The sequence below is a fragment of the Vombatus ursinus genome, unplaced genomic scaffold, assembly GCF_900497805.2.
Source record: "Vombatus ursinus unplaced genomic scaffold, bare-nosed wombat genome assembly UNPS02014810.1, whole genome shotgun sequence".
In the NCBI taxonomy this organism is placed as follows: Eukaryota; Metazoa; Chordata; class Mammalia; order Diprotodontia; family Vombatidae; genus Vombatus; species Vombatus ursinus.
The window spans coordinates 31,332,149-31,344,346 of record NW_020954588.1 but is presented as its reverse complement, the minus strand read 5'-3'; the positions used below and the strand labels follow the sequence as shown (position 1 = coordinate 31,344,346).

Below are 12,198 nucleotides of genomic sequence, written 5' to 3'. Positions count from 1 at the left end.
GAGTAAGCAGTCAGGGCATGCACACTGTCCAGCAGCCACCACCTCTTTGTAGACAAAGAATTGGCTACAGAGACGAATAATGTTCAGCAGCTTCCAAACACGAGTTGTAAACACTCACTCTTCTAAACTTATCCTCAAGGTCCTGCTTTTGCTGCAAGGGCACAACCCAAAGGCATCCCCTAGAAGGTTCAAAGCATCACAGATTTAGAGCTGGAAGGGAACTTAGTGGCCATGAAGTCTCTCCTTTTACATGAGATGAAATATATTTAAGTAGCTTGATTAAGTCATGTAGCTAATAAATGTTTGAGGCAAGTTTTAAACTCCCTTTTTTCTGACTCTAAACCTAGATCAGTATCCACTGTGCCCTCAGCTGCCTCTAGTAGACATCATTAAGATGGAATGGAAAAATCAAATTAACAAGCTTTTGTTAAGGGCCTACTATGTGCCAAGCGCTCTGATAAGCACTGGAAATACCCCCCAAAAAGGCACAAAACAATTTTTGCTCCAAAGGAATTAATAGTATAATGGAGAAGGGAAGGGGAAGGAAAAAGAAGAGAAGAGAAAGGAAGGCAAGCCGAAGGAAAGAAACATTTATTAAGTGCCTACCATGTTCTAGTCTTGTGCAAAATACTTTGTATAGACAAGCTATATACTGGATACTTTGGAAATAACAGAAGGAAAAGACTGGGCTGAGGAAAGGTTCCTCAGAGAAGATGGGCTTTTAGATGGGACTTGAAGGAAGTCAGGGGAACCAGGACACAGAGAAGAGGGCAGAGAGAGTTCCAAGCAATGGAAATGCCCAGAGTCAGGAGATGGGCATCTTGTTCAAGAACACAAAGGAGGCTGATGTCGCTGGACTGAAGAGTCTGTAGGGGTAAGGAAGCTGTAAGACTGCAGTAAATGGTAAGTGGGGAGTAGTTTCTGGAGGGCTTTAAAATCCCCAAAGAGGATTTTTTAATTGAAGATTTTTATATTTGGAGCTAGATTTGGATCCAGAAGAACTGAGTTTGAACCCTCACCTCTTGGATCCTCATTTTCCTTCCTCATAAAAGGAGGAGAGGAGGGAAGGTGGTCTCCCTCAGGTGACTCCCTGTTTTTGTTCTCCTACTCAACTCTAAGCATCTTGCACAAGGACTTTGTCTCAAAGGATCATGGGGAATTCCAGTATTTAGGGTGGGAAGGGAACATAAAATCCATCTAGTCCAGCTCTCACATATAACATGAGAAAACCAAGAGCCAAAGGAGCAAAGCCACTTTTCCAAAGTAGAAGGCAGAATGAGACAGAAAACAAATGCTGGAATTGAGCTCCACAGACACAAGTTTGTGCCTCAGTCCACTATGACCTCAGGCAAGTTGTTTTCACCTCCAGGCATGGACCTCAGTTTCTTCATACGTAAAACCAGAGTGTAGGGCTACATTACTTTCCCATTAGCATTTATACTATAGTACAGTTTTTTGTCTCCCCCGTTAGACTGTGAGTAACTTGAGGTAAGGAAGAGTATTTTTGCCTTTCTTTGTATTTCTAGCACTTAGCCCATTGCCAGGCACATAGTAAGCACTATTTGTTGACTCACCAGCCAGATGGATGGCCCTTAAGATCCCTTTGGCTCTACATCTATGATCCTTAATACCCACAATCTCCAGACTCTGGGCCTTGATTTCCTCATCTGTGCCCTCTGGCTCTAAATCTCTGATCCTGACAAGAATGCAATAAGCCAGATTTGTTTTTGGTGTCCACAGGTTGCTGTTGGACAGCCAGGACTCAGAGCAGTCCAGCTACTTACCTGCTGTCACCTAGAGCTCAGATGCTCACTGCATATGTGGCCCAAGACAAGTTAGTGAGCATTCTCTGAGCCTTCATTTCCTTATCTGTAAAAAGGATATTGGTATTTGTGCCATCTATGCACACAGTTGTGTTGAGGAAAGTGTTCTATAAGCCTTGGGTTCCTGTAGAAATGCACTCTCACCTCTTCTCAATTTCACAACTGCTACCAAAACTCTGTCTTACAAGGTGAAGGGGAGGTAATGTAATAAACTAGTCTGTTTTAATAGAAGCTGGCTCCCAGGTAACAAATAAGTATTTGTTGTGGCCATCTTTGGACCATGTCCCTGCCTTCATTGTCCAACCCTTCAGTTAATCTAATGTTCAGAATTCCATGCCAGGTAGGGGGGAAAGGTGAAACACTAGTAGATCAGTGGAGGGAGTAATGGGGGGGGGGCTGGTCAAGATGTCTTTCAATTCCCTAAAATTATGCTTCGTGGCTGGCTGACTGTTCTGCCTTGATGTAGTTCCAGGCCTGCCCAGAGTTGTACAAGTTAGATCTTGAGAGATGGCTTGGTGAACTGGAAAGAATGCCAGTTTTAGAGTCAGACAACCCAGACACAAATGTCCCTCTGTGGTAGGCTGTGAGACATTGGGAAAGTCATTGACCTCTCTAGGTCTCAGGCTCCTCTTCAGAGTTAGACTAGATGACACCTGGCTCCCTTCCCACTCCAGATCTCTGGTACTAGGATGCTGTGCCCTCAGAAGCAGCATGGTAGAATGGCAAAGAACACTGAATCTGGAATCATGAAACCTGGCCATCTATCCTGGATCTAGTACTTACTGCTTATATGACCTCAGCCCAGTAGTTTCATCTCTCAAAACTTCATCTCAGTGTGAGTTAACTCAATACAAGACAACATTGTAATGCACAGCCAGGAAAAGGTACTGAAATCTTGGACTTTATTTTAAGAAGCATTGTGCCTAGATCTAGGGAGGCTTTCTCTGAGATTCCCTGGTCAGGCAACCTATGGAATATTATGTTCAGTTCTGATCAAACAATAAAAAAAATTAACAAACATTTACTAAGGGTGCCAGGCACTGTGGTAACTATAGGAAATACAAAGAAAGGTCAAACCAAAAACAATCAACCCCAAGGAACATGCATATAAATGGAGGAGAAACCATGTAAAGAAATGGGTACATACACCATAGAGAGGAGTAGAGAGAATGTAACCCTGGAGGGGAAAGCTCAAATGAGTGACTATAGGAGGGAGAGTAGGAAGGGAAAAGGCAGTGAGGAATTAGAAGCATTAGGTGTAGGTGACTTTTTCAAAGAGTTTAACAAAAAAGGGAAAGACAGATACAGGCTGAGAGGCATTGAGGATCTTATGAGCAAGGGAAAATTTTTTAAAGATGGGGAAGCCATGAGATGTTTGTAAGTAACAGGGAAAGTGCCAGGAGATAGAGAGAGATCAGAGATTGGAGAGGGAGTTGTGATGACCACCAGTGCCACTTTTTAGGAAAGACATTGATAAGCAGGGGAGCATAAAGAGGGGGGGAGTCCTATCATTACAGGGTTTTGTGTTCATGCCATTTGGGGATTGGTGGAAGGAGCTGAGAATGTCTAGCTTGGGGCATGGAAGACTTAGCAGAGATGTGACGTGATGGCTGTTCCTAATGATTTGAAGGTCAGTCAAGTGGGAGACTAATTGGACTTACTCTTCTTCAGATCGCAACACTGAGGTAGTAGAAACTGCAAAGAGGAAAATCCAGGCTCAACGTAAGGAAAACATTCTTCATCATGAAAGCTGCCCCAAAGTGGAATGGCTACCTCTAGGAGAAAGAGTTTCCTCTGCTAAAAGCTGGAGGACCACTTTGGGGCTATATTGATTGTAGAGCGGATTCTTATACTAATACAGGTTGTGCTAGCGGTCATCTAAGCATCATTGTTGGCCAACTCCTTTCTGCCTGTACTTTTCCACTGGCTACTGTCCATATCTCGAAGGCTCTCCCTTTTCACCATTATCTACAGGATTCCATGGCTCCCTCCATAGCCCAGATCCATTCTTCCCCAGGGCACCTTTCCTGTTTCTTATTCCCCACTCTCCCTACTGTTGGTCTTCCCTTTGAGTCCCTCCCATCTATGCTGGTTACATCATACATGGACATGGATATTTGCATGTTGTTTCTGCAATTAGAATATGAACTACTTGAGGGTGTCAGTCATGGCTTTGCCTTCTTTATATCAGTGGTGCACCATGCCTGGTCATAGTGATGCCTTAATAAGTATTTGTTGACTGACTGAGTTTCCAATTATGAAAGTCTTTGACATGTAAAATAGAGGGTTGGATGAGAATACCTTTGATCTCCTTCTATCTTAAAATTCTGTGTAGATACAAGACAAATATCCAAGATACAGGCATCTGTAGTGGGTAGATGCTTTACTTGGAAATCGCACCTCAGGCACTTTCTAGTGGAGAAAGTGAGGACCAGAGAGGGCAAGAACTTCACCTTTCCCACCCGTAAAATGAGGCATTTGGACTCAACCACGAAATCCCTTCCAGCTCTAAATCAATGATATCATTAATTTAATCTGGATTCTAATAATTCAAGCTGTACCTTAATCTTGCTTATTTTTAGAAAACTGGGACATCCCTGATGGAATTAAGTGTATCTCCTGCTCATCATTACTTACCGTTGGTAAGGAGATTTGGGTTCACATTGCTGCCCCATGTGGTAGCATCTCAAAACATTAAAATGTGGTCACTGTTTTCTGCTGGTCATTGATTTTCCTCTCCAAAATGAGTCAATTAAGCCATTTCAAACGAGTGGAAAAAGGGCTGGAGCTGGTGATCAGAATACTTACTAACACTACATCATTGGGTAGTCTGGGCCTCAGTTTCCCCACCAAGGGGGTTGGCCGAGATGATCTCAAAGTTTCCTTGCAGACATAGCACGCCATGATTCTAAGTGAGCCTGGGACAAGGCCTTTCTCGTGGGAGCCCCTTGGGAGTCCTGGGGCCATTACATGTTTTCTTTCCTCAGACTCCTGCTGCTGGTTACATTGTTTCCAGGAACAATCAGTCCAGCAAGTTGACATCATAGGTCGGTTCTGAAAGAGAGGAAGGAGATGCTGTTCTGAGATAACCCAAAGAAAAATCCCCCAAAGTCTCTGGTTCAGAAGCAGTTACAGCCTGAGAGAAGACCCAGGCTCCAGTCAAGATCCAGCTGCTCTGGGATCCTGGCTCTGATGTGTTTATTCTTTGACCAAGAAACAAAGATCTGGGTGAGATCATGCCTCAAGCCATGAAAAATGGACAATTAAAACAATGGACCTGTCAGTTCTCTTACCAGATTGCAAATAAATAATCAGCCTGTCGGGTTGCTGGCTCTGCTGGACCATTAGTTTAATACAAAGACATTCAGGGAACAGGAGGGACACTGCTGATCTATCACCTGTGCGACTTTGATGAAGACCTATGCAAAAAGGATTCTGGAACACCAGGGAGGGGGAATCTCAGTCTGTGGAAAAGAGGACATTGGCTTCTATAAGCCTTTATGTCATTATGAAAGTCATATGTGCTTTCCCCCCAAATGTCAGTTAAATGAGTTATTTCTTATATTTTACTTTGAGGTAACATGACATAGTGGATAATAATAATAATGATTATATAATAATAATAATAATAACTAACATTTTAAGGTTTGTAAAGTATTAACATAGTCATTTTATTTCATCATTATAACACCGGGAGGTAGGTGTTATCATTACCTCCATTTTACAGATGAGGAAACTGAGGCAGAGAGAGGTTAAGTGTCTTGCCTAGGGTCACACATTATTTAAATTTGCTAACTCCAAGACCAGAACTCTGTCCACTGTACCATCTAGCTGCCTTTCCAGAGTGTTCAACTTGTAGTCAAGGTGACTTGTGTCTAAATCCTATCTCAGGTGCTTAATAGCCATGTATCCCGGGGAAAGTCACTTTACCTTTCCCTTGCAGTCTCAGTTTCCCCATCTGTCAAATGGGGATAATAATAGCACCTACCTCACAGGGTTGCCGTGGGGCCTAAATGTGTGTAAAGTGCTTTGTAATCCTTAAAATGCTGTGTGGCGGTCAGCCATTATCCTTCTTTTGGCGAGAACTAACCATCTGCCTCCTTTGTGCTTACCTGTTTCTTAGGGTGCCGGATAAACCCTGAGGGTGAAGGTTGCAGTCAAGCTTGTAACTGTCACAATGGAGCCAGCTGGGATCCCAGAACTGAGAAATGCCTCTGCGAATCTGGATGGACAGGACCTACTTGCCAGGAAGGTAGTGCCAGCACTTCATGACAAGGCCAAAATGTTTGGTCACGGCAGCAGTGACAGTAGAAGAAATGTAATTGACTCTAACACTTTCATGTTTTCAAACACTTGGCCTCCATCATTTCATTCCATCCTCACAACAACCTCATGAGGTAGGCAATGCAGATAATTTTATCCCTATTTGACAAATAGATAAACTGAGGGTCAGGGTGCTGCAGTATTTTCTTCAGGGTTACACAGGTGGCCAGTGCCAGAGGCAGGAGATGAGGCCAGATTTTGCCAATTTCAAGTTCACTGCTCTACCCTCCACAGCCATACAACCTCAAGTACGTAACAAAATATGATATAATAAATATTTATTATGTTGTTTTTGGGGCAGCTAGATAGCAGAGTAGATAGAGTGCTAGCCCTGGAGTCAGGAAGACCTGAGTTCAAATATGACCTCAGACACTTACTAAATGTGTGACCCTAGGCAAGTCACTTAACTCTGTTTACCTCAGTTTCCTCATCTATAAAGTAAGCTGGAAAAGGAAACGACAAACCACTCCAGTATCTTTGCCAAGAAAACCCCAAATGGGTTCATGGAGAGTCAGAAACAACCGAAAAACTTCAACAACATCAATAACCTTGTGTTTCATCACTATATAAGTAGGCCTTCTTTTATAAAACATTTTCCAGGCAGATTTTTATCATCATCATCACCACCACCACCCCATCATCACTATTATCATTATTATTAACACTGCCACCAAAATCACTACCACTACCTTTATTTAACTACAGTTATTTTTACCAGATTTTGAGTCCCTCCTTCTGTCCTGCCTACTAGTCTCTTTTAATATAAAGTAATCACCCAACTGGATCTCAAGCTCTAAGTCTTAAATTCACAATGTACCTGAGGTCATGTGGTCCAATCCATTCATTTTACCTGTGAAGAAACTGAGATCCAGAGAAGTTGGGAGATGAAGTTACTTATCTAAGTGATCATCCCTACCACCACTGCCATCTTCATCACAATCACTTGCTACTTAGGAGCATGAATCAAGATGGCAATTTTGCTGAATTTTTTCTAGTTAACTTCTTCTTAGTATGTGCTATATACTAAATATAACCCAGTGCATGGTAATGTTTTCTGAAGAAAAGGACAAGAAAAGTTTTATAAGATTTATTAAGAAACGGGGTCTGAGTCTAGGGAGGTGAAAGCCTTATGATACTCAGACCTGGTGAGACCACATTTTTAGTATGACGTTCAGTTCAGGGTTCCACATTTTAGGAAGGATGTTGTTAAGCTTGAGAACATCCAGAAGAGGGCGCCTCATGTGGTATATATCCTTGAGATTATGAGACGTGAGTGTTGGTTGAAAGAATTAAGTATGGCCAGCCCAGAGAAGAATTAAGGGGTACATGAAAGCTGTCTTCAGGTATGTGAAGGGCTACCATACAAAGGAGGCATTCATCTTGTTTTTCTTGGCCCCAGAGAGAAGAACTGGGATCAATGGAAACTGGAAGAAAAAAAAAGATTTCAGCTTGATGGGGGGAAAACAAACAAACAAACAAAAACCCACCTTCTTAATAGAGCTATCCTAAAGTACATTAGGTTATCTTAGGAGGAAGATGGCTTCCTCTAAATGGATTTCTTCAAGCAGGGGCCAAATAACAGTTTGTCAGAAAGGTTTTAGGAGAGATTCTTATTCAGGTGACCTCTGGGATCTCTTGCAACTCTGATCCTATGATTCTTAGTCTAAGAAGGTGACAACACCTGGAAAAAAGATCTTGGCTTCCTGGTCACATACCTGTCACCTTACTCAACAGTATGTGTTGTGGCAGCAGAAACAAAACGTTTTATAGTGTGGGTTTTAACTGATTTGACTGATTAGCTGCTTTGATTCACTTGACTTTAGTCTTACTACATGAGTGACTCCTCCATTCTTCGTGAAAATATATTGAATGTCATAATGGCATCAACAACTCCACTCCCTGTTTTTGCTGCCAAGACAATTTGTAAATTCAGTTGCAGCTACATGTACAAACCAGTTTGAAACTTTTGGCTAGTACTCAAAATAGTTTGTGTGCATCAATGCAGTCTGTGTCAAAATATTAAAGAAATCACTTTAGGTCAAATTCCTTTGATTTATTTTACTAGTCAATCAAAAGATTTGTGCTGGTTTTTATGTGATGTTGAGACTGGTGATAGTGATGCCATAATAAAGGTAGTAACGGTGATAAGTGGATGGTGGTAATAATAACAGGGATGAAGATAGTGAGGATTTCGATAAAAAATGGGGTGGGGACAATGAGGAATAGGAGAAGAAGAAAATGGTGGTGATGATGGTGATTGGGATGAAGATAAAGGTGATAGTAGTAATGATTGATGACGATGATAATCAAGAGGTGATGTGATGATAAAAATCTAATGATTGTGATGTGATGATGACAAAGATGGTGGTAGTGATTTTGATGGCAGTGGTAATAATAAAGGTGTTAATAATGAGGATGAAGTGATGATGAAGATGATGATAATGATAGTGATGAAGATGGTGATGATGATGAAGATAATGAAGGTGATGATAGCAATGATGATGATAAATATGTTGATGATGGTAAAATTGTGGTGATGATGATGATAAGACAGTGGTGGAGTGATACTGATGTTGATCACGATAATGATTAGTGGTGATAGTGATTATGATAATGATGAGGTGGAGCTCACATCTTTATGGCTTTTTAAGGTTCACAGAACATGTTTTTCATGATAATACTGTGAGACAAAGAGCTAAGTAATATTCTCATTTAAAGATGAGAAAACTGAGACTTTTTTCAATTCATATTTATATTGCATTGTAAAGTTTGTAAAGCACTTTGTAAACATTATTTAATTTTATCCTCACAACAACCCTAGTACTATTATTATCTCTATTTTATAGATAAGGAAACTGAATCATACAGAGGTTAAGTGACTTTCACAGGATCACACAGCTATTAAGTGTGTGAAGTTAGAATTTGAACTGGGTCTTCCTGACTCCACCTGGCTGCCTTTAGGCAAAAGATTTACTAAGTGCCTACTATGTGACAGACAATATGCAAACAAAAGAAAAAACAAAAACAAAAAAATCCACTGCCTTGAAAGGGTTGATTTTCAACTATCCAGATAATGCGCACAGTTAAGTGATTATGAAGCACCTTACAGGCACTTATAAGGTGATGTCCATAGGGAGAAAGGCTGAGAGACCTCTGGGAGACCAGGAAAAACCAGGTGGCCCATGAGAGATGCTTGGAGAGAGGTTAAGCAATATCTCAATATAAATGAACCTAAGTTTACAAGAAAGGAGGGAGGAAACAAGCATCCACCCACTATCTTCCAGGCACTGAGCTAAGCACTTTACAAATTGTACCTCATCTCATTCTCAAAGTAACAGCAGGTCTAGTGATTTGGTGATAAATTAAAACAATTACATTTTCCTCCCAAACACAGAAGAACCTACACCATTAAGAAAGACAACTGGCTCAACCAGTTTTTTTCTTTCTTTCTATCCTAGACTTTCTCCTTACCATCAGATAGGTTTGTGGCTAGAACTAATTAATAGGTATGCCAAATCAAAGCAAAACACATCATTTTTTTGTTGTTCAATTGTTTCAATCTGTGTCCAACTTTCTGTGACCCCATCTGGGGTTTTCTCAGCAAAAATACTGGAGTGGTTTGCCATTTCCTTGTCTAGCTCATTTTATAGATAAGGCAACTGAGGCAAACAGGGTTAATGACTTGCCCAGGGTCACACAGCTGTCGGAGGCTGGATTCGAACTCAGGTCTTCCTGACTCCAGGCCTGACACTGTATCTACTACTCCACCTCACTACCTCAAGGTCCCTGAAATTACACCTTCAGTGGTGAGACTTCATCACATTTCTTGAAAAGAGTATTTACCCATGGTCCTACTATTCAGGACTACATTCTTTTGGATCCCCACTAAACTTCCCCCCAAGTACCGATACATTTTCATGGATAGCATCTTCTGAGTCTGCCTGTCTCATTATATCTCTAGTTCTCCTAGTCTAGATCTAGGTTGAGCCATAGTTAGAAGGTGCTGTTCCCCCTTCAGTATGGAAGGTTTGAATCCCATCTATGCTGCCTTTGTGACATTGGGCAAGTCACTTAATGTTCCTGGGACTCAGTTTCCTCTTCTGTAAAGTGAGGAGTTTGGATTGCATGGCCCCCAAAGTCCCTCCAACCCTCATTCTATGATCTATGGTCCTGGGCAGCATTGCAACCAAGCCTAAGTCATAGACCTTCTCCTCCATGAAGCCAGAGGTGGTTTCTCTCTTTACTCAGTTCTCATAGCGTATTGTATAACTCACATTCCTTTTATCCATCCTACTTTGCATTATAGTTATTTGTCCATATGTCTGTGATTCATATAAGCTTTGGGAAACCTGATCTCAATTTGCACTCTCCCAAACGAATCTTAGGTCCTGAAGTAAAGCTGCCTCATCTTCAAGGTTCTAGGGGCACCCCCTGAGGAATTGGGGATGCGTTTCTTATGCTGTACCTTTGAGCCCCCACCAGTGTGCTTCTCTTTAAGATTGTGAATTGAGAATCAATTTATTCAACCAGCCTTAAGTAGCTTTTATCACAGATTATTTACTAGGGTGCTCTAGTAAGAACAGTTAATACAAAACATCTCCCAAAGAGTCTGTGATGCACTTTCCCATGAATACATTTAGAGTCTAGGAGAAAGTAAGCTCAGGCTTAGAGAACGTATGTGGCAAAGGGGTAACTCACAGCTCCTGGTTGTTGTAATTTTTTCCCCTCCCATCTATGGAGTGCTGAAGAAGTTTCTCTTAGGCATGGTGTAGTTTCTTTGATGGCCTTCTCATGGAATCATTATTGATGTCCAGTCTTTTTTCATTGCCATCAGCTAATTCATAGGTGTCCCTAGGACATTTATGAAGATAAGAAATCTGCCATCCTCTGGACACTCCGAAAAGTGAAAGGTATTCTTCCAGCTAAAGATTGGGGAGGGGAGGGGTGTGAAAATGAGGAAATCTAAACTAAGGACAAAGGAAGCCACTAAGTCCCAAGGCAGTCCATCTTATTTTGGCATGACTCTCACTGATGAAAAAAATGTTTTTCTTGATACCAACACTAAACATGACTCTTTATAATTTCTACCCTTTACTGGTAGTTCTGCCTTCTGGGGCAAATCAGAATATATCTAACCTCCCCCTTTGATTGGATATCCCTTTAAATATTTGGAAACAACTAACCTGTCCTTCCAACCCCCAAACTCACCTTCCCATCTGCAAGTTAAACATCCCCCACTGGACACCCCTAACCCCATAGGATATCATTTCACCATTCTGATTGTCTTCATCTGAACATCTTCCACGTAATCTATGTACTTCCTAAAACGTGGTTCACAGAGCTAAACACAACACTCCAGATCACAAGGTCTTATATGGCTCTGCTATTTATAACATGTGTGCTTTTAGCCATGACAATTCCCTTCTTTGTACTTCCATTTCCTTATCTATCAAAGGAGAGAACTGAACTAAGCATCCCTTCTGGCTTGTGAGCTTAGGACCTTTCATCTAGAGCTTGAACCAACCAGTTAGATTTTGTCGATAAAGTGTTCAGAGCTCTTTATGAGGCATAGACCATATATTGCGGTTCAGTTACACTGATCAAGGGAATAAAAGAGAGAATTTTGTGTCCGGGACCCCTTTGGCAGTCTGCTTGATCCTATGGATCCCTACTTCCATGAATGTTTTTAAATGCATAAACAAATTGCATAGCATTACACGGGAAACAAATTATGTTGAAATAGATATCACTTTTTTAGAAGGTCACGGACCCCAGATTAAGAACCTCTGCAGTCAAGAAATAATGAGAGCAAGGCAGAGTCTAAGAAGATAAACCTTTTATTCCTTCCTCAGTCCCCTGCCTTTCAATGTAGACCAGGATCACATTGGATTTATAGACTGTCCCAAGACCCTGTTGACTCATAGAGAGCTTTCAGTTCACTAACATCCCTAATGTTGTGTTGCTAATTTTGTGAACCCAAGTAATTCACCTAGAATGAAAAATCTGAGCTTTTGGTTCTAGCATTTAGCGAACCTGCCAAAGTTCTGTCATT

The 12,198-nt window shown here is 41.3% G+C and overlaps 1 protein-coding gene across 1 annotated transcript in view; it reads left to right on the top strand.

Moving 5' to 3' along the window:
• The window catches only part of LOC114053209 (EGF-like and EMI domain-containing protein 1), a 726,964-nt gene that overhangs the window by 652,003 nt on the left and 62,763 nt on the right, over window positions 1-12,198 (top strand). Inside the window, exon 18 of the mRNA XM_027876127.1 lies at window positions 5,947-6,075. Coding sequence (XP_027731928.1) covers window positions 5,947-6,075 — 129 coding nt within the window. The remainder of the gene's footprint in view (window positions 1-5,946; window positions 6,076-12,198) is intronic.